This window comes from Hyperoodon ampullatus (assembly GCF_949752795.1).
Source record: "Hyperoodon ampullatus genome assembly, chromosome: 12".
Taxonomy (NCBI): domain Eukaryota; kingdom Metazoa; phylum Chordata; class Mammalia; order Artiodactyla; family Ziphiidae; genus Hyperoodon; species Hyperoodon ampullatus.
This window is the reverse complement of record NC_136925.1, coordinates 11734284-11758061: the sequence shown is the minus strand read 5'-3', so window position 1 is coordinate 11758061 and position 23778 is coordinate 11734284. Positions and strand designations below refer to the sequence as shown.

Below are 23778 nucleotides of genomic sequence, written 5' to 3'. Positions count from 1 at the left end.
AAATTAAAAGTAGAATTAGCATATGACCCACCAATTCCAGTTCTGGAAAGCATTGAAAGCAGGGACTTGAACGGATTTTTGTACATTCATGTTCATAGCATCATTATTCACAATAGCCAAAAGGTGGGAGCACCCAGTGTCCATCAATGGAGGAGGAATGGATGAACAAAATGTGGTATGTATGTACAGTGGAATGTTATTCAGTTTTAAAAAGAAAGAATAGGGCTTCCCTGGTGGCATAGTGGTTGAGAGTCCGCCTGCCGATGCAGGGGACACGGGTTTGTGCCCCGGTCTGGGAAGATCCCACATGCCGCGGAGCGGCTGGGCCTGTGAGCCATGGCCACTGAGCCTGCGCGTCTGGAGCCTGTGCTCCGCAATGGGAGAGGCCATAACAGTGAGAGGCCTGTGTACCGCAAAAGAAAAAATGAAAGAAAATACTGACACGTGCTACAAGATGGTTGAAACTCGAGGACAATATGCCAGGTGAATAAAGTCACAAGAGGATAAATACAGCGTGATTCCACGTGCATGTGACCTAGAGCAGTCAAATTTGTAGAGACAGAAAACAGAATGGTTGTTGCCAGGGGCTGGGGTGGGAGAAATGGGGAGTTACTGTTTAATAGATACAGAGTTTCAGTTTTGCAGGATGAAAAGTGACAGGTGGTGGTGGTGATTATACAGCATGAAGGTACTGAATGCCACTGAACTGTACACTTAAAAATGGTTAAGATGGTAAACCTTGTTATGTGTATTTTACCAGGATTAAAAATAAAGATATATACAAATCATCGTAAGTAGCGTGGCTTTAAAAAAATTTAGAAGAGAAATTTAAGTTATATGAGGCTGTATGGACATTGATAACTAATTAGGAACTAATCTGAAAATATTTTCAGAGGCTTTCATGCATAATAAGGTATATATTAATATATACTGTCTAATTACATGTATAAGAAGATATCCAATTATATAATTATATATATTGTAAAAATCTATTGTGTTCTCTTTGGTGACGAGGATTTCCTGGAGATAATGATGAAGGGAACTGTATGCAATAAGCTCAATTCAGATATTTTGTTCTGTTGCAGGTCTGTGGCCACTGGATCCCATGGTTTTGAGGCGCCATGAGACCCGTTGGCTCTTGGAAGCTTTGGTTCTGGGCAGCGACACTCCTGCTTCCTGCTTCCGCTTCCGCGGGGAGCAGGGACAAGCCAGGTATCCAGGCCACCTCTTGTCCAGTCTCCAAATGTTATTTATAGTCTTTATTTTTTAAAAATATTAAAATAAATCTTATTAGGGTTGAAGAGACCATAGATTCAATCTACTAGCACAAAATAGATAATAATTTATTGTTTTCCCCATTGACCTTCACATTGCACACTGAGAATGTCTAAAATTACATTTTTTACATGCGTATTACATTAGTCTAAATAGCCTTTTCTTTCTCTCACTGATATTTACAAACATAAATATGTACGTACATCTCTGTGTGTGTCTATTTTTCCCTTTCCCCTTTAAATGAAGTTTTTCAAGTTATTCAAATTGTAAGTACGGAAACCCATCCCCAGTTAGGATAAACCAAGGACACAGCTAATGTTAATTATGGAAAAGTGAAAAACAGAACAAGAAATAGAAAAGGAAATGTAGTTTAATTATATATCAATTTTGTAGTATCTCAGATAAGGCAAACAAAAGATTAACAGTTGTGAGAGCACTTTTTGAACTAAATAGATATTATTTATTTGCAACTGTTCAGTTATCAACCTCATAAATATTTCCAAAGGACTTGAAGGCAATTTGAAACATTCACTTCCACCTCTGATTTTTCAAAATCATCTGGTGGCTAATTTGAAAGGCTTTTCTTGAACATTGAGTATGCGTAAGTTACTGACCTCAATGTACTTCGCATTACAAAGTTGAACTAGACACATTGAAAAGCCATTTGCTGAGCAAAGAGAAACTTCAACTCACCTTGTATGCAAAGGATCACATATGATATATTCTGACCATGGTCACATATGATGATGTGCCCTGAGACTATGAGTCTTATTGTGCTTATTCTTTTGAATGTTTCTTTCAGAATTTTTGCTAAACAGGTATAAACATACCCTAGTAGAGACTTTTGAGCACTCATAAAATAAAAACAATCTCTTATAAAGATATAACATATCTGAGTCTCTCAGAGTGTTTTGTAAGTCTTTATGATTTTTTACTAAGTTGGCAGGAGGTACATTTCATAAAATAATCTACATGAAAGTTTGAATATTCTAACACTGTACAAATGACATCCTGTGGCTATCATACTTTTTTTGGGGGGGAAACTCTTTTTTTCAGAAAAATCGGGCATGACTCATGGCAAAAAGAAGTCCCTAGGGCAGGGAGTTTATTCTGATAATGTTGCTACTCTTCTGAATTAAAAAAAATATATATTTATTTATTTTGGCTGCGCCAGGTCTTAGTTGCAGCATGCGTGCTCTTTGTTGCGGCACGCAGACTTCTTAGTTGCAGCATGCATGAGGGATCTAGTTCCCTGACCAAGGATAGAGCCCCAGGCCCCCTGTATTGGGAGCACAGAGTCTTACCCACTGGACCACCAGGGAAGTCCCTCTTCTGAATCTTTTTTACATCTCTTCCTTTTAAGAGACGTAGCAGGAAATGCAATTTGCTACTTAATCAGAGGGGATAGGACTTTTTTGGTTTGAAAGGAGAATGAAACAGTTTCTAGGCACGTGCTAGTGTGTAATAAATAAATGTTCCTGATGATGATGATTTGAAGGATCTACATAAATGGTTTTCCAGTTTTAGCGTGAGCAAGAATCATCTGGGATACTGATTCTGGAGTCCCACTCCCAGAGATTCCTATGATGCGGGACAGCCTGGGGTGCGATTCAGTAATTTACATCTTTAACCAGCTCCCCAGGTGAATCTAATGCCGTATGTTTGCGGAAAACAGAGGAACACTCACCTTTGGGATGACTAACTATTTCTTTTTATTATTATCATCTTTTTCTTAGCTGGTTGTCTTGCACCTTACACTACCAGGTTGCCTTTATTTATTTATTTAGACTTTAATAACTTTTTTTTTTTTTTTGCGGTACGCGGGCCTCTCACTGTTGTGGCCTCTCCCGTTGTGGAGCACAGGCTCCGGATGTGCAGGCCCAGCGGCCATGGCTCACGGGCCCAGTCCCTCTGCGGCATGTGGGATCTTCCCGGACCGGGGCACGAACCCGCATCCCCTGCATCGGCGACGGACCCTGAACCACTGCGCCACCAGGGAAGCCCAGACTTTAATAACTCTTTTGGGAGGGGTAAGAGCACTGACCCTGAGCTCCTCTCCGGTAACACATTTCTAGGTGTATAATACAGTACTGTTTGCTATAGATCTTGAGAACAGTACTGATCATCTTGCGTAACTGAAACGCCTCCATCTTGGGATTCCCCTGAATGTTTTGCTCTTGTAGCTTGGCTATCTCAATTCTTTAATCAGGTTATATTGTATGTAGGAAGACTGAAATGCATATAATTCTGGCCCAATTTACCCTACCAAATTAATCTTTCTGAAAGATTTTCCTAAGAGTGTGAATTCCAAATTAATTGGAACTCTAGTAAGATTCACATAACCCAAAGCACTAAGGGAAATTCCTAAAGAATAAAAAAATGAAGAGTTGTTTTTTATTGGGGCATTTGGTAGGAGATGCTTGTGAAACAGCCCACACTAAACGTGCCATGGAAATTGCTTAACTGCAAGTATCGTTTGCTTTCATTGAGAACATCAGCGCAGCCCTGTCATAAGTATTATTGAAGAGTATAACATTTTGGGCCTGGCCTGACAGGGGCTCTTCTCATGTCTTGTGTGTCTGATTCACGGTATGAAGTTCCCGTTTTAGTTTCCTCATGTGCAGACCTGTGCCTGTGGTCACTAACCATTTACCGGAGGGAAGTGATTACAGCCTAAAAATAAAATATAACAAATCTGAGGGAGAGGCTAGGGTTTCAGCGCTGGAGTCTGTGAAGCTGTCAACAATCTGCTGTTACACTTAAATATATGAAGGGTGAATCGAGTCTTTTAATTGCTTTACTTAACTCAATGGTGTGCCTAACGATTGCTTGCAATATTGGGCCAGTTGGGATGGAATTCAAGAGTAATATGGAGGTATTCGGTAACACCTTTAATATTAAAATCTTGAAGCTACTCAGAATTAGCTATTCCATATTCTTTCATCAGTTTTACTATTATGTCGAGATTATGACATAAGGCATGTTTGCATATTTTCACACTGCAGATAAACAATTTGAATGTGCCCGTTTCAGTTTAGTTGTCAAAAGAGGGTGGGGAAGAGAGTTGTATTAATAAATATACATCACAGAGATCATCTCAAAACTTGCTTTAATTACTTTCTTAAGACTTTTCTCTATGATAGAAGCTTATGTCTCATAATAGTTCCTCTTTCTCATGCATTTCCCTTAATCTGTTCTAAGGCAAAAGTACTGAGTTATCATCAAAAGTAATAAAAACAGAAAATAGGGGCTTCCCTGGTGGCGCAGTGGCTGAGAGTCCGCCTGCCGATGCAGGGGACGCGGGTTCCTGCCCTGGTCCGGGAGGATCCAAAATTTCAGGTTAAGTGTCTTGATGGAATTGATTATAAAGTTAGGCCTCAAACTATACACATACACCCTTTTAAACTAGTTTTCTATTGATTATAAGGAAAAACTATTCTTCTCAAATTTGGCTTTTACTAATCGACACACGCTGCACCCTTAAACTCAGAGTAGAAGTATGCTATTATATAGAGAATTTTATTTTGTGTTTTGAAGAATTCCTCATGTTCAGTATGGTACCGGGTAAGAATCCTACTGCTGACAAATGTACTTTGTAACTCCTAAATTTTTAAAGTACAGGAAAGCTTCACAATTATTAAATAAAGATTATAGCTCCTAACCTGGTATACTCCTCTGGGGGAATGGTTTTGGATAAAAAATTAGCAGTGAAGGTTCTGTGACCCCTCGTTACCTCTTTGTTAAGATAGCCGTGTTCCCATTTTTTTCTCAATTGGTCACTTTTCCATATTTTTTTGTTATATTCTGATCCAAGGTGCTAACCTCTTATTGTTAACCATTGTTTTTCTCCCAACCTAGGATACTCTGTAATCCTTCATCAGACGTATTAGCAAAGTATGAAGTGTACAGGAGTCCCCAGGGCAACTAGTAACAATTAAATGAAAGGCCTCTGTCAATGGGAAAAAAGCCTTAAAAAAAAAAAGCAAAACACCTAAAGGCTGTTATTTTGATCCATTTATGAAAAAAAAACAAACTAGTTCTATGTCTGTGGTAAATTACTGCTCTTCAACGTCCCCAACCCTGATCTTGAGACAAATGCTGTGTCATGAGTTTTGTCACTAAAGGTAAAGAAAACAATTTTCCTAATGCATGTTAGAAAACAAGAGTGATACCTGTCAGAGTGGCCATCATCAAAAAACCCACCAATAACAAATGCTGGAGAGGATGTGGAGAAAAGGGAACCTCATGCACTGTTGGTGGGAATGTAAACCACTGTTGGTGGTGCAGTTACTGTGGAGCACTGTATGGAAGTTCCTCAAAAAACTAAAACTAGGGCTTCCCTGGTGGCGCAGTGGTTGAGAGTCCGCCTGCCGATGCAGGGGACACGGGTTCCTGCCCCGGCCCGGGAGGATCCCACATGCCGCGGAGCAGCTGGGCTCATGAGCCATGGCTGCTGAGCCTGAGTGTCCGGAGCCTGTGCTCCACAACAGGAGAGGCCACAACAGTGAGAGGCCCGCGTACCGCAAAAAAAAAAAAAAAAAAAAAACAAAAAAAACCCTAAAACTAGAACTACTACATGACCCAGCAATCCCACTCCTGGATATATATCCAGAAAGAAACAAAAACACTAATCTGAAAAGATACATGCACCCCAGTGTTCACAGTAGCACTATTTACAATAGCCAAGATATGGAAACAACCTCAGTGTCCACCAACAGATGAATGGACAAAGATGTGTATATATACAATGGAAAATTACTCAGCCATAAAAAGGAGCGAAATTTTGCCATTTGCAGCAACATGGACAGACTTGGAGGGAGTTATGCTTAGTGAAATAAGTCAGAGAAAGAAAAATACTGTAGGTTATCACTTATATGTGGAACTAAAAAATAAAATGAGCTAGTGAATATAACAAAAAAGAAACAGACTCACAGATGTAGAGAACAAACTAGTGGTTACCAATGGGGAGAGGGAAGGAGGGGCAGGATAGGGGTAGGGGATTAAGAGATACAAATTATTATGTATAAAATAAATAAACCACAAGGATATACTGTACAATACAGGGAATACAGCCAATATTTTATAATAACTATAAATGGAGTATAACCTTTAAAATTTTTGAATCACTATGTTGTACACCTGAAACATATAATATTGTACATCAAATATACCTCAATAAAAAAAAGAGTGATAAATAGAACGTCTGTGAAACTGGGCAGATTTAACTGTGATTTTACAGGTAATAATAATTCCATAATATGTTATGTAGACTCCAGAGGATATGAAGAAATAGAAAAAATAAAGCAGGTGAAATGGACAAGAGAGAGAAATATTGCAATTCCTCAGGAGATAGCTGTTGCCCTTACTCCCTTCTGGCCTTACCTCCTGTGTAATGCCATCCAGCCCTGTGGCTTTAAGTATGGTTTGTATGTCAATCACTCCCGAATTTACCTCACAGCCTGCCCCTCTTTTGCATTCCATACCCATATTTCCTAATGGCACCTTGAACTTGACATTTCTAACTCCGTCTCTTTTCCACTGCAGCTGAATTCACTCCTCATCAAATCTCCTTTTCTTCCTCTAGTGGGATTCATTTTAGTAAACTCACCTGTTACCCAGCTGAGCAAGGCAGCTCTCCCTCCTCCCTACGTTCAGTCTGTTATCACATCCTGTTGATTCTTTATTTTTTTACAAGAAAAATTTTTTAAACTTATTTTATTTATTTATTTTTGGTGGCATTGGGTCTTTGTTACTGGGTGCGGGCTTTCTCTAGTTGCAGCGAGCGGGGGCTGCTCTTCATTGCGGTGCGCGGGCTTCTCACTGCGGTGGCTTCTCTTGTTGTGCAGCACAGACTCTAGGCGTGTGAGCTTCAGTAGTTGTGGCGCATGGGCTCTGTAGTTGTGGCTCACCGACTGTAGAGTGCAGGCTCAGTAGTTGTGGTGCATGGGCTTAGTTGCTCCGTGGCACGTGGGATCTTCCCGGACCAGGGATCAAACCCATGTCCCCTGCATTGGCAGGCGGATTCTTAACCACTGCACCACCAGCAAAGTCCCCATCCTGTTCATTCTTGTGTCTCAGTTCCTTCCCCCTTGTCCATCTTCAGTGTCACCTCTTTAAGTTACCACCCTATCTGGCCTCCAAGAGTATGAGCATGTGGGTGAGGTTGCCAGATGAAATACCGCCACCCAGTTAAGTTTGAAGTGGGACAAATAATGAAAACATTTTAGTATAAGTATGCTCCATATATTGCATCAGAAATACGTATACTAAAAATATTTTTGTTCTTTATCTGACATTCAGATTTCATTGGGCACCTGTGTTTTTATTCGCTGTATTTGGCAATCCTATATGGTATGAAGGGAGGAGAGGTGGTTTCATTATTTACACGGTGGTCAGGGAAGGCTGACCTCATGGGGGGGGCAGTTAAGCAGAGACAGGAAGGTCGTGAGAGAGAGAGGCACGTGATCACCTGGAAAGCAGCACATGCCAAGGCCCTGAGGCAGGGGCGTGCTCAGCGTGTAGGAGAAACGAGAAAGAGTGGGAGACTGGAGTCCAGTGAATGAGGAGGAGGAGAGGGGGCACGTGCTCCTCAGAAATCCATCTGTGCTTTATGTGTTGTCAGCATCTGATTTCTGAGCCTGCAAGCTCAAAGGCTAGACCTTGGTCTCTGGTAAAATTCATCAGAGCAGTAGACACTGCCCTGTGAGACCTCTTGGGAGATGCTAAAACCTTGCCCTCTAGGACTACCAATGGGTAGGCTTCTGAATTTATATCCTTCAGTCACACATCTTCCCTAAAGACCTCTCAACAAGCCTTAATTCACAGGTAGTTTAATATTGTAATACGGTTATTCATGATACATTTAAGTACAAATGTGTGGAAACATGTACACTTAGCAAAGTTAAAATATAAATTATATATCCACTAGACAAATGATATATTTCCTTTCTTTGCAATCAGTAAAGTGGTATATTAATAGCTTAAGTAATGCTAAGAACCCTCTACAAATTGTAAAGGTGTAATAGAACATGTATACATTTATTTTTCAGGATGCCTCTAATTTTGACTTTTCCTCTTGTCTTTGTGGTGCGCAAGGAATGACTTCATTCCTGGTTTTTCCTAAGGCCAGAGGCCTCTGGGGCCACAGAGAGTGACTGGTCCGTTTTCTGTATGAGCATCAGCAAAATACACACATCTTTTAGGTATTCAATCAGCAGGGAAAAAATGGAAATTTATAAGAATGGATTTAACTGTTCTGGGCTTTTTAGCTATTTGAGAGGAGAAAGAAGGAATTGAACATGACTTCCATGATTAAACTGAAGATGTTCATATATGAGTGGGTATAGAAAGACCAGAACAATGATAGGAAAAATATGTTTTAAAAGACATGTGATCTAATCTCCAGACTAGAATGCTTAACAATATAATAGGAGGCCCAGTCAGCAGGTGAAAACAAGCATAAGGATTTAGAGGTTAAGGGAACAAGTGATTTTTTAAAAGCACGTGTTTCAAACTAAGAGTGGGGACAAAGTATACTTCCACTAAAGAATGAACAGAGTATCATAGGTACTCTATTATTTTGTTTAGAACATGTTTTTTGTTTGTTTGGTTTTTTTTTGCGGTACGCGGGCCTCTCACTGTCGTGACCTCTCCCGTTGCGAAGCCCAGGCTCCGGACGCGCAGGCTCAGCGGCCATGGCTCACGGGCCCAGCCGCTCCGTGGCATGTGGGATCTTCCCGGACCGGGGCACGAACCTGTGTCCCCCGCATCGGCAGGCATACTCTCAACCACTGCGCCACCAGGGAAGCCCTAGAACATGTTTTTGAGAAGGATGTTCAGTATGGAGGAAAAAGCTGGACTATAGGAAACGAGTTTTATTTCAGCTTTGCCATTGAGTTACTCTGTGATCTGGGGGAAAATCACATAAGTTCTCTTGAATGATTTGTTCTTAGGTCCCCAGGTTTCTAATTTTTAGAGGGAGAGAAGGGTAAAATGTATGTAATTACACACATTAGGAAAATGTATGTAATTTTTTGTAGATAATCTAGATAAAATCTAGATAATCTTCCCCAAATCTGACCTGGTTGTCTTCTTTTCTGGTTCTTTTACCCCCTTTCAATATCCTTCCAACCCTATAAGCTACCCAGATCCTTCAAGCTAAGTCAGGAGGAAAATGGGTCTGAAAATCACTGACAGCATCTTAGCATGAATTTGTCAAAAACTTCTGCATTTATGTTTCGAAAGGTCTGTTGATTAAGGGCCCCTAAATAGTGCATCTTTTGTGGTGAAATTTTAGTAATTACTTTTGAAAGGTTCCCAAGAGCCTTTGAAATGACACTGCTGCCGGGATTCTCCTGACTACCTGACAGGATGCTTGGATATTTGGGTCTTATCAGTAGTTCTTCAAGATAACATGCACATTTACACAAAAAGTATGCTTTACTTTATATTAAAATGCAAGTGTCCATGCTTAAAGAAATTAACATATCCAACTTTTAATAGCCACTTCTACTGTGTTGCCATTTTTATGCAATGGACCATGAGACTCATGCATTCAGCTTATTGTGCCTTGAGTCTTCCCCCAAAGAATTAACATTTAGTTGTTTATTTAAACTTTAAATTGAAGTTGAATAAAATTGAGTTAAAATTGAATATATATATATATTATTTTTCAGATTCTTTTCCATTATAGGTTATTACAAGATATTGAGTATAGCTCCCTGTGCTATATAGTAGGTCCTTGTTGTTTACCTATTATATATATAGTAGTGTGTATATGTTAATCTCAAACTTCTAATTTATCTCTCTTCCCGTTTCCCCGTTGGTAACCATAAGTTCGTTTTCTATGTCTGTGAGTCTATTTCTGTTTTGTAAATAAGTTCATTTGTATCATTTTTTAGATTCCACATATAAAGTGATATCATATTTGTCTTTGTCTGACTTACTTCACTTAAATTAACATTTAGTTTTCATTTGTTTTGTTCAGCTTTTCATAACAGAGCACATATTCTAGAGATATAAAGCTGTATTTGATTTTCATAAACTAAAGACTTTAGTGAAGAAATACTTTCATAAATATTGCTGGAAATGTTCAATTTTCTTCACTTCAAAGTGACAGGTTTATTACTTTGACATCATCATATATTTATTAGATCCTCAGAAGAATTTAAATAAGATATATACTGTTTCCAACTTGGCAATAAGCTAACATAGCTTCCACTCATTACCGAAGTGTTACAGTAGAAGTTCCTTCCACAGTCTGGATATTTGCTTTGCCAATCATCTATTGGGGTTTCCCTATATATGTTGTGAAGAATTTAAAGTTAACCTCATTTTCTACAGTCATATAGTTATTCAAAGTCATTGTAAAAATTTGATCAGAATTTTGGTGTTTTGTTTTGCAAAAATTATTTTTAGCTTAAAGTGTTTTCTCACAGACATGCTGTTTTGTATGACACACACCGGGGTCCACAAATCTTAGGTGCACAGTGTAATGAATGTTTGCATATGTATTTACACATCTGTGAAACTGCCACTTAGATCCAAATATAGAACTTTCCATGATCCCAGAAGGCTTTCCTGTAACTATCCTAGTTGACCCCCCACCAAGCTAATCAGTACTCTAACATAGATCAGTCATGCAATCTCTTGAACTTCACATAAATGGAATTCTGCAGTTTGTGTTCTTTGGGGAATGATATTTTTTTCCACTTACCATTGTATCTCTGAGATTCATCCAGGTCATTGCATGTAGCAGTAGTTCATTCTTTTTTCTATACTTTTTTATTGTATTTACCACAATTTGTTCATTTATCCTCTTGTCAATGGACATTTGGGTTGTTTCCAGTTTTAGATTATTATGAGTTATGCTGCAAGGAATATTCTCTTCTGAAAGAGCCATTTACACCATTTTTGTACTCATTTCTCTTGGGTCATTGAATTTCTAGGTCATAGAGTTCACGAATATTTAGCTTTAGGAAATGCTGCCAAACACTTTTCTAAAGTGGTTGTACTGATGGTCACTCCCACGAGCAACGTAGACGAGGCTTCCTTTTGCTCCACATCCTCATCAGTATTTGATGCTGTCAGTTCTTTAATTTTTAGCCATTTAGTGGTATATCATTGTGGTTTTACTTTGCATTTCCCTGATCACTAATGATGTTAAGCGCTATTTCATATGCGGGTGGGCACTTTGGATATTCTCTTTTGTGAAGTGCTTGGTTTTTTGGCACATTTTCAAAATACGGTTTTCAATCTTTTCCCCATTGATTTGTGAGAATTCTTTGTATGTTCTGGATATGATGCTTTATTGGATATACGTATTGTAATAGTCTGTGGCTAGCCTTTTCACTCTTTTAATGTTGTCTTGTGATTATTAAGATTTTAATGAAGTCCAGTTTATCAACCTTTCATGTTTTCTGTGTCCCTATCAAGAAATATTTGCTACCCTCAGTTCGTGAAGATTTTATGTTTTTCTGTAGTTCATTATTGTTTTACCTTTCATGTTTAGGTCTAAGATCATCTCTAATTAATTTCTTTGCATGGTTTGAGGTAAGGGTTACAGTCCAGTGTTTTTCTACATGGACATTCAGTTGATCCAAAATCACTGACTGAAAAGACCCTTCTTTTCCCATCGAATTGCAGTGGCCCTTTTGTGATAAATAAGGAGACCACATGTGCACAGGTCTGTGTTTGGACTTTCTGTCCAATTAATCTATTTATATGTGCACCAAATCACGTTATAAAAATCCCTGATATGAATTTAGGGAGGAGTACATTTAGTCCTGTGCAGTCTCCTCCTGTTCTAAAGTTTAATATCACTAATACCTAAACCTGAATCCAAGGTGTGTGAAAATAGTATTAGGTCACTTCTTCTAACATTAGAATACACTTTGAATATGAAAATTTAATGACATTAAAGCTAGCTAATTTCCTAATGTCAAGTATAGAGCGACAATTATAACATTAGAGCAAACAGTAGCTAACACTGACAAGCGTTCCCTGTGTACCAGGGACTTCACATACATAACCACATGTATTCCTCACGAACACACTGTGAAGTAGGTGATACTCTTATTCTTATTTAAAAGGAATTTAATAAAGCAGTTTAATTTTTTTCCATTTTATCTTACATTTCTGATTGTATTGTATGATTCAAATTTATTTGGAAAAATGATAGACAATGTAGTGAAAATTCTCAATACCTTTTCTTTTTTTTTAACAGAGAAACAATGTCCTATACTTAGGAAAGAGGGACACCTGTTTACAGCAGACTACAGAGATAAAGTTGAAGTTTCAGGTAAGCATTACAGTTCTTCACAAAGAAACACTTTTGTGTAAAATTATCACCGAACACGTAGTGCATTGTAGGTGACTCCTTCACATTGTAATTTAAGATAACATCAATACTAAAAAATTAAAAGCAAAGAAGTCAAATGATGTACAAAAATTTCTGAGCGCAGAATTCTACATCATTTAACCTAGGACCACCAACAACTCAACCTCTCGGAGAACAAAAGTTATTTAAAATTTTAAAAGTTGTATCCATTGTAGAAAATTTGAAAAAGAGAAAAGAAAATGTATGAGAAAGAAGATCTCACTACCCAAATACAGTCATGATTCCCTTTTTGTCACATTCTTATCTTTCTCTTTTTTCCCCTTCATCTTCCGTTTTCTCTCTCCACCCTTCCCCCACCCACATATGCACACGTAATCATAATACAGATACTGCATTTGAAATCCAAGCATTTCCCCACATCAACATATATTTTCCTAAACCATGATTTCTTTTAAAAGGCTGCTTAGATTTCAATTGAATGGCTGTAGTATTTTTTACTTAACTAACTTTCTGTCTTTAGCTATCAGAGCTGTTACAATAAACTACTCTTGATTACTTATTTAGAATAATTCCTAGGTCAAAGAAAATTAATACTTGAATCTTTTGACATATATTTCACCCTCCTATATCCTAAACAGAGGAAAAAGAAATCAAGAAATTTTGCTGATCCCGTAAAGAGCAGATTTAATTTGAAATAAGTCAGACTACAGATAAGGACTACAAAAAATCCTATTTAAAAGTCAGTATCTCTGTGAATTTACTAAATTTAATAAAACTGCTGGATTAAATCATTTGTCACATTTCACAGGTTTTGACCTAGGAGAGCGCTTTTCTCTGAGACGTGTGTTTTGTGAAGGTGATAAAACTTGTATCAAATTGGGAAGTTCACTTCTTATTAGAGACACCATGTAAGTAAAATATTAAGTTTTCTTTACATTTTTAAAAATTTATTTATTTTTATTTAATTTATTTATTTTTGGCTGTGTTGGGTCTTCGTTGCTGGGTGCGGGCTTTCTGTAGTTGCGGTGAGTGGGGGCTACTCCTCATTGCAGTGCACGGGCTTCTCACTGTGGTGGCTTCTCTTGTTGCGGAGCACGGGCTCTAGGTGCGCAAGCTTCAGTAGTTGTGGCTCGCGGGCTCAGTAGTTGTGGCACACGGGCTTAGTTGCTCCGCGGCACGTGAGATCTTCCTGGGCCAGGGATCAAACCCATGTCCCCTGCATTGGCAGGTGGATTCTTAACCACTGCACCACCAGGGAAGCCCTTTCTTTACATTTTAATAATACAACATAAACTTTCTAAAGAGATTCCAAATAATTTGTTTAAAAATAAAAAGTCTGTCGACAGTAACACAATCACTTGAATGCTATGGTAAATGTGTTGTTTGATTACTTGTGGTTTTTAGTAATCTTTACAAACTGATCTTGTTCTATAGCATAAATTTACATGTATAGATAGCAGCATAATCTTTAGAGAATAGTAAGTAAATTTGTTTTTGAAGAAATATTATTTATGTTTAAATAGACATAACCAAAATTAGATTTTAAAATGTGAATTTTAAACATAGGACACAATGTAGGCTTAGAGACAAAAGAGTGATATTTATTATATTTATTTCCACATGCTGCATGCATATAGATAAGCTCCATGGTAAATTAAAATAAAAGAACTTAGCCCTTACTGTATATTCATTTTATATATTGTGTAGAGTATATAGTAAAGAAAAGCCGTTGTTTTGGTCTTGTTACTCATTTCATCTCAAAATGAATTTACTGAAGGGTTTTTTTTATTGTTGGTTTGTTATCTTTACTATACTTTTTCTTCTGATAAATGAAATTAAAAAGAATGACTTGCCATTTAAATATTGACAATTAGTCAGCAATTATACAAAGCAATAATAATTCCCCATATGGTTGGCTATATGTAATTGGAGGATGGATCAATAGTATTTCAGAAAGCTTGAGTCATCAGGAAGGCAAATATAGCATATATGGTCCTGATATTCAGCCTTTGAGTCCAAGATGAACATTTCAGGGTGTGAATACACTGCAATGAATAAAGGATCAAATTCTGTTTGGGGGCTTCCCTGGTGGCGCAGTGGTTGAGAGTCCTCCTGCCGATGCAGGGGACACGGGTTCGTGCCCCGATCTGGGAAGATCCCACATGCCGCGGAGTGGCTAGGCCCATGAGCCATGGCTGCTGAGCCTGTGCGTCCAGAGCCTGTGCTCCGCAACGGGAGAGGCCACAACAGTGAGAGGCCCGCGTACCGCAAAAAAAAAAAAAAAAAAAAGTAAACTGCTCATTAATTGGTAAGAAATCAGAGGGCTAAGGAAGAGGGTAATTTGATACCAGGGGATGTAATGGGCGATTTGTCTGGTGGAGAACTTCAGCAGATGTCACTGTACAGACCTATGCTATTGTGGGCGTCTTAAGCCTGAAGGTGGCTTCACATGCAGGCATTAAACCCTCAGGGCTTGACAGCTTCCTATTTGGGTATTCATATGCAGCAAAGAAAAGTCAATATGTATCTCATCTATATTTCATATATATTGGTTTAGATGTTTCTTAACTACCAGTAGATAACTTTAATTCATGAATTTAAGCAAGGCAATAAATTCCCTTCCAAAAATTAAAATGCATTTTCTCTCTTGCCCTTTTCCTGATGATTTAAACCCCTCTAAGTCTGGCCAGGTGGCCAGAGTATTGGAGAGACAATCTTTGAGCCTGTGTTTAAGAAGATGTAGTGAATTTTAAGTAGCTACATTGGAAAACTTCCTGCCACATTTAGACATTGTCATTCTCTTTTGAATACATGTGATAATAAATATTAGGTACTACTTGAAATTTATTTTCCAACCTCTGGCTGCAAATCATGGTGCGACTGCCGGGCAATTGATGTACATGAAGTCTCAGGCTCTGCCAGCAGAACCCAGTCCCTCCACTGCAGGAAACTGGAGGGCATCTGGTTAAGCTGACTAGCGAGTGTCAAGTAGCTTGGCCCAGCTCCACTTACATTTTGCTCCGTGAGCCAAGGATGCTAGGATGCTTCTCTCACATGATGCCGTTCTGATTTTTCAATGAGACTGGAGTAAAGTTGCAGCTATTTATATATTTGTAAATGAGCCATCTTGCAGAATCAGCATGGGAAAAGGCAGATGCTAGTTTATATGGAAATTGGGACTCTTTCTGTGCCTGAGCTTGTTTTTATTATTCTGCCATCTTCCAGGTGAGGTTTATGAGGGGAGAGATCTCATGAGTTGTTGATCAGGTACCCACTGGGCACACTTAGTGCCTTGAGCCTGGGTTAATGTGAGGACCCAAAGGCAGCTCTTGCAAGGATCCTTCAGATAAACACTGTTGTACCCAAAAAGGTGGCACAGGCTCAGGGAACATCTGACAATGTTTCTATGTTTGGTTTTCTTTTCTCTTCATGTCCATTCTTTAGTATTCCTTAGGATAGCAAGTGGTAAGTATTTGGGTGCTTTAAAAGATTCTGGGTGGCGTGCTACCCAGTTTTCTAGAATTTTCTAGCATCTTTTTAGAGGAAATTTTCTCAGCTTCTTGTATCTACAAGTATCTCTGGTTATGTGAGAGAAATAATTATTTCTCTACAGATTGAGAGCAATATCCCAGATGATCATACTCTGATTATCTTTAAATTGTCTTTTGGCAATTATCAGGGCAAAGTGGTGAAGTTTTGAGAGAAAACATATACAGAACATGCATATGGTATGGAGCGCCTTATTTTCTTGGTATAACATAATTCTTATGTTTCACTGGTTGCTTGTATATAAACATGTTTTTAAATAAAAATGTGTTAGTAGTTGAATAAATAAATTTAAAATGTCACAGAAAAGTGAATTCCTGATTTATTATTGAATTCAAGGATGGTAAAGAGCCTTATCTCTCAGGTTCTATGTCTATCTAGAATACTGTGTTGAGAAGGATTCTGAGGCCCTGTTGAGTTCAGCAGATTGGAGTGCTATGGCCCATTCGCGAAAAGAGGGGGGAAGGGAGGGCTGTAGTCTGTAGTCTAGTCTGTAGCCTCTCTGATTTAGGATGACACCTGTGACCGGGTGGCTTTTGCAGCTGAAGCAGTTCCCAAGAATGGGGGGAAATGAGACTATGTGTGAAAAAATAATCAACACAGATTACTAAGATTTTATGAGCTTGGATAGTGTAGCTAGAAACAGTGGCATAGCTGATAGATATGGTCCTCTTTGCTTTTGTTACAAACAAATAAATCTCCAGTGAAGAGGAGTCCTCTCTCTGTCCCTTTCATTAAATTGGTGGTTGCTTTCTGGAAGTAAAGGGCTCTTTAGTTTCATGGCTTTACATGGAAGAAAAGAGCTAGTAGAAGCCCTTTTCATTTGTGTTTTGTAATACATAATAATCCTCAGCAATCCTTCTTAATATTTAGAAGATGAATAGCGTTTTTTAGGAGATTTTAAAGTTCTCTGGACCTTAACAGTTCCCTTGGAAATATTCCTAAATATGGGGAAAGCTGTTATGTGTATCACAGCATCATCAGCCCTGGTCTTTGCTCCTGTTGAATGATTCACCCCTTGGGCATGTCTTTTCTACATGGACCTTCACACTACCTTCAGCTTTTTATTATTATAAATAACACTACAACATACAGGAAAGTTGTTCCCTCTGTTTTTCTGGCTAGAGAGACCAGTTAAGACTCACCACTTACTCATCAGTTCCTTTGTTTATTTTTCACGTGTCCGTTCATTCAGTAAACATTTGTTGAGCCAAAAAAATTCATAAGATTGATTTTTTCAAAGTAGAGTTACAAGTTCATTTTTAGAGGTCTTGGTAATATACATCTAATTATGTTCCATCATTGTTTTATCCATCTCTTCTGCATATTACCCAATTTCTTTAGTAACATTGGATATTATACTTAAAAATTTTGTTATTAAGTTTTGTGTTTTTAACTGAAAACTTGTAACAATTACAAATAAAAACTGTGGCTTACTATATAAGTATTTTAGGGGTTCCCGGAATTTTCTGTTCCGCTTAGGGTGAATAAGAGGTAGCTTTCAATAAGCCACTGAAATGAATTCACTCTAGTCCAGAGCTCACCCTTCTATTCAACATTTACTGAGCTTACTATGGACTGAACTCTTTATTAAGCTCTGAGATTGCACTGGTGGAGAAGTGTGGGTCTCATCTTGCCTTCCTGAAGCCTGCTGGAGAGATACACAGTGCAAGGGAAAGCTACACTTTGCTCTTGCCTTGACCCAAGAAGAAACTGAGCTGTGTCCCTCCTGTCATTCGAGCATAGGCTGCAGACTCAAAGCCCACAGCTCCTCTCATAAAAGCTACACTTTCTGAGCATGTGGGCTCAGTAGTGGCTCACGGGTTCTAGAGCTGAGGCTCAGTAGTTGTGGCACACGGGCTTAGTTGCTCTGTGGCACGTGGGATCTTCCCGGACCAGGGCTTGAACCCATGTCTCCTGCATTGGCAGGCGGATTCTTAACCACTGCACCACCAGGGAAGCCCTACAATTTTAAAATCATACAATTTAGCCAAGTTTTATTTTATTTTTATTTTTTAACATTTATTTTATTGAAGTATAGTTGATTTACAATGTTGTGTTAACTTCTGCTGTACAGCAGAGTGATTCAATTATACATATATACATTCTTTTTCATATCCTTTTCCATTATGGCTTATCACAGGATATTGAATATCGTTCCCTGTGCTATACAGTCGGACCTTGTTGTTTATCTATTCTACATATAATAGTTTGTATCTGCTCACCCCAAACTCCCAACCCATTCCTCCCTCACCCCCTTCTCCTTGGCAATCACAAGTCTGTTCTCTATGTCTGTGAGTCTGTTTCTGTTTTGTAGACATGTTCATTTGTGTCATATTTTAGATTCCACATATAAGCGATATCATATGGTATTTGTCTTTCTATTTCTGACTTCACTTAGTATGATAATCTCTAGGTCCATCCATGTTGCTGCAAATGGTATCATTTCATTCTTTTTTATTCAATTTAGCCAAATTTTATATATTAGATAGAAAAGAATTTTAAGAGTATTATACAGTTTTAAGAATGCACAGAAATATTTACTTCTCTATCACAAGAACCTCTTTTATATTTTTCTAGAAAATTAAGAGATGTTAAAATGTTCCAATATGTAGGTTGAAATGGCTACTTGTTTGTTCATAACCATGGGAGTTCCCCTGGTGAAACCTGAAATTGGCCCCTGTGCACAGAGGGCAAGGAGAGATCGAAGAAAGAGACAGAGCCCCCCAGATTGGTAGGTGGCAGGTTTACTGAGCAAGGGAACGTACATACAAGGCTTGTCTTGGGCACGGCAAGAGCAGTAAATCTCTGCACCCACCCGCCGTAATCATAGAAGTTTATGTAGAGGCCTTAATGGGGGTCAGTCATGTACACTGTCCAGATGGTCTCAGCTACACATTACTCTCTCAAGGCTGCATCCTTGAAACAACTCCTAACGTGGGAATGGTGGGCAGAAAGTACATCCCAAGGACAGGGGAGGAGGTTTGGAACCTCTGGTTGCCCGGGTCCAGCTCGCAGGTCAACTGGTGGGCAAATCCTCTCAATGACTTCCTCCAATACTTCTAAAATGTAACATAATATGAAATATTTTCAGTTCAGTAGTTTCATTTAACAGCTTTGGAAACATTTAATATTAACAATTTAAATAAGTTGTGATTTTCCTCCTTCAGATTTCATATAATTCAGTATTTTGGAGGGAGAAGTAAAAAGTATCAGTAATTGATCTTATGTATATAGATTCTACAACATTCATATCTATGTTATTTTGTTTTATTTTCTTTTGGAAACATCACTCAACATATCTACCATCTTAACAAATGTTTAAGTGAGTAATATGTCATTGCTGAGTATAAGTGCAATGTTATATAGCAGATCTCTTTTTTATTATGGCTAATTACATGCAAATTATCTTATCTTAAAATGTCCTGATGCCATTTACCTTGAGAGAAGTGAAGTACCAGTTAAGTCTACTACTTAGGAGTCATAATAATGCAGATGTCATCATAAAGTAATAAAATTAAGGCGTCCTATTTTGGTAATTACTCAGGCCAGCTTGACAGGCATTAATTAATCTACTTCTATGGTTGGATTATATATTACATTTTTTCTCTCTTCACTTGTCTTTTTATCCTAAGAATCAAATTTTATAAGAGACAGAAGAGGTTTTGCTTGGGTGCGGGTTATATGTATGTATCTGTGGAATGTGCACTGCAGGTTTGCAGGATATACACAAGAAAGAAAGCATGGAAACACATACTTCAGTCATCTTTAATCTTATTTGCCCCATAAAAATGCTATGAGGATTAATTAGCTATTAACCTTCAGTGGTGGTAAATGTGCTGCTTTTATAATGGTTGTAAACCCAAATTTAAGCATGACCTTAAATTTATGAATTAACCAGAGCATCGACTGTAGTAATATACGATGTTTCGTTATACTCGTGCTTAAGAATAGCTTTATAACAGCTCTACAGATTTTCTTGTGGATTGACAGGACTCCATGTTTCATAAAATAGCATTGGATAGTCTAATCCTCATTCTCAGACACAGAATCAAATAGGAAGATGCAATTATGATTTCACTGACAAACTTTGAAATGTCCATGAATCCAAGAAGAATAGTGTCAGCTAATAAATCATTAATTTATTATCATTTCAATTCTTTCAACTTAGCCATCAAGGCTAATCAGAAAATAAGCATGGTAGCCATAAAGCTGCTTATGTTTATTGTATGTGACTCACATCAGCTTGGTAGTGCCTCGTTCATTGCCTCATTTTGGTCAGCTCTACAACCAGCCCCTGACAACTGCCCCTCTGCCTTCTGTCTATGTGATTTGACTCTTCTAGGGACCTCGTGTAAGTGGAATCGTACAATACTTGTCCTTCTGTGTCTGGCCCATTTCACTTTAGTATGCTTCTGCCCTTGTGTCCTAATCTCCTTGTCAGTGCATGTCACCCCGGCCTTTGCTGTGGGTCCCCTCCATGAAAACGCTTCTTCCTGGGACCCAGCCAACCTCTGCTCAAGGCTGCTTACCCTCAACCTTCAAGGGCAAAGTTGCTCTGTGTGTGTGTGCTTTGGAGGGTGGTGGCATGGGTTCAGTGACCCTCTAACTATCCCGGGGATTCCAAAGTAGTGCTGCTTGGGTACAGAGCCTCACAGTGTAATTTTTTTTTTTTTTTTGACCGCACCATGCGGCTTGCAAGATCTTAGTTTCCCGACTAGGGATTGAACCCGGGCCACGGCAGTGAAAGTGCTGAGTCCTAACCACTGGACCGCCAGGGAATTCCCTCTCACAGTGTATTTAACAACTAACTCTTGGCACTCCTTCCTCTGTGGGGCTCTAAAGCTCGTCGATACGGATATAGGCAATCCTCTCTGCTATCTCCACAGGCAGTAGCTCTCTTTTAATTTACCCATGATAAGAAAATAAAATTCCCTTTGCTTAGGAGAGCTATGTAGGAAAAAATATTTCATGATATAGTCACCGTTATTTCTAAGTTCAGCTTTGATGCCAGTGAAAGAAGAAATTCTAACAAAGTATTTCACTCAATTCCCAAATGACATTGAATACTCACTATGTGCCAGGCACTGAGGGTTTAAGAATAAATAAAGACAGCGTCCTAGTTATTTCTGTCTGGGAATTATGGAGTTTGTAGAAATCTTTAGATATGAGGTCTGATGAACTCTGGAAGAACGGACGAACCCTTCCAGGAACCAGGAAAAGCTTCATAGGGGATGTGAAAAAAGGCTTGAAGGATAAGCACAAATTTGCCAGGTGGTAGTTGGAGGGGGCATCATGGTGGTTTTCAAGGTCAACGTAATTTACAGACTGGTGAGAAATCCCGTGTGGTTAGTAAACAGAGGGGAGAGACTGGTGGTGAAGGAAGCTGGAGGGGCAGCTGAGGTGCTGTTCTGAAAGGCCTTACGTGCCAGGTTAAGGGGTTAGAACTTTATTCATATAAAAAAGGAAAGTAAAAGGTGAAAGATTTCTGGGCTCTGAAGAGAAACCCGAGTGTATCAGTTATACCACAAGAAAGCCATGTTCAAAAGTGTGAAGGTGTGGGAGCAATAACGTTCTATTCTAGACAAAAAAAAAAAAAAAAAAAAAGCTGAGTATATGCCGTTGGGAAAATCACAGCTTTGGGTAGCGACCCGGGACTCCCAGGCTGACCCTGAAGCAGAAGCCAAGCCCCCAGACTCAGAAGGACACTTCACAATTCAGAGGACTTCTTGGGGGTGGAGCGGGGTTTGACCCAGGATGTGTTTTATCTTTTTTGGGGGGGTGGGGGACAGTGAAAACACCTTTCTGAAGAGCAGCTTCTCTGGTCCGTCCTCGGTTTTTGTTATCAGAATGCCATCTAGTAGGAGGGCTCATTTTCAAGGGGAAGTCATTTACAACGTCATAATGAACAAATGCTAATCGTAACAAGCATAAGATTATTAGAGAACCATCCAAGCTTTATTTTCCCGTTAGCAATCTATGTGGCTGAATCCCCCGACAAACACAGAAAGGCTAAGATTTCAGAGTCTCTGTGACTGTGGAACTCAGACATCATCCCCCCAGCCCCCCGCGGCGGGGTGAAGACATTTCAGACAAACCCTTCAGGCCCTGCGAGCCAAACTGCTTGTAACGCGACAGGTGATGGTGAATGTCAGCTGGGCAAGAAATGACTTACTATAAACTCCAAGCATCTCTCACTTCACTCTCAGGAAATGTAACTTGTATCAGATTTCTCTTCCTGGAAGATATTCAGCAAGTCAGAGGCCCCACTGATACTTGTAAATACGGAAGTTCTTCATAAAGCCTGCCTCACGCTTATTTAGAATGGAAGAATTAATTTGGAAGACAGTTCTTGATATTTAAAAATAGATTTTTTTCCATTTAGCCGTTTCGTTTTTAAAGCAGAAAAATAAAGGTTGGTCTTGCTAAATATGATCTGGAAAACTCACTTTGGCTCTACCAAAATAGACTTTTAAAAAAAAGGGCTTCGCTTCAAGGCTTGTGCTATGAGCTGGTGGAATTAGCCCTGGAATCATTGTAATTAGTAACTAAACTTTTTAAACATTTTGTTCCCTAAGTGTATATCACACTTGGTTTTTGGAACACCACTTACAAAAGGAAATTTCTCCAGACTAATTGTGTCATTTTGTTTTTCAGTCTCTAAGGACTGTAATAGTGAAAGTTTGTTCATCTTTGTTTTTTTCCTTTTTACATTGCCCTCCCTGCCTCACATTCCTTATTATTTAGTTAGGTAAAAGAACAGAAAAGAAACTGGTAGTCATGGGTTTTTCTTTCTAATGCTCTCTTATTCTGTAGTTTGGTTTTGTTCTTTACTTTTCTATACATGAAACAGAGATATTACTTGCCACATGACAAACTAAGGTTCTTTTAGGAACACGGAACAGATACATCAAATTGAACTTGTTGTACAATGAAATTGCCAATTGCTTAATATACTAAGGAGTAAACAAATTTATGAGCTTCATTATGGTCTTTATTTTTCTTGACACACTACTAGGGCATAGTGGGGAAAAAATGAGATCCACTCCCTAATTCCATCTCCCCATAAAACAACTTTATCAATAAATACTTGCATGTACTTACTTTAAAAAAGTGCATTACTATTATTTTTGAAAATTAATTAATTAATTTTTTTGGCTGCATTGGGTCTTTGTTGCTGTGTGCAGGCTTCTTATTGCAGTGGCTTCTCTTGTTGTGGAGCACGTGCTCCAGGCACGCGGCTTCAGTAGTTGTGGCGCGTGGGCTCAATAGTTGTGGCTTTCAGGCTCAGTGGTTGTGGCGCATGGTCTTAGTTGCTTCATGGTATATGGGATCTTCCTAGACCAGGGTTCGAACCCGTGTCCCCTGCATTGGCAGGTGGATTCTTAACCACTGAGCCACCAGGGAAGTCCAAGAGTGCATTATTTTTAAGTTTTATGATTTTCCCTGGCTTTTCCATGCTTGCAGTGCTCCCTATCTGGAAGGGAGTGTGGAAAAGCAGAGTTTATCCTCTTAAGGCAGTGCTTATTGGTTTCTCATTAATTGGACAGCCAGGAACGCCCATTATTTGTTCAGCTGACATTGTTCTGTCCCCGAGAGACTAGACACCTCCCCTTCAT

General features: G+C 38.9%; 1 protein-coding gene across 1 annotated transcript in view; it reads left to right on the top strand.

The window, feature by feature from the left end:
- Window positions 1-1121: 1121 nt before the first annotated feature.
- The window catches only part of COL19A1 (collagen type XIX alpha 1 chain), a gene marked incomplete at both ends in the record, with an annotated part of 351791 nt that continues 329134 nt past the window's right edge, over window positions 1122-23778 (top strand). Inside the window, 3 exons of the mRNA XM_079716663.1 lie at window positions 1122-1212; window positions 12500-12574; window positions 13422-13521. Of these exons, the coding sequence (XP_079572789.1) occupies window positions 1122-1212; window positions 12500-12574; window positions 13422-13521 (266 nt within the window). The remainder of the gene's footprint in view (window positions 1213-12499; window positions 12575-13421; window positions 13522-23778) is intronic.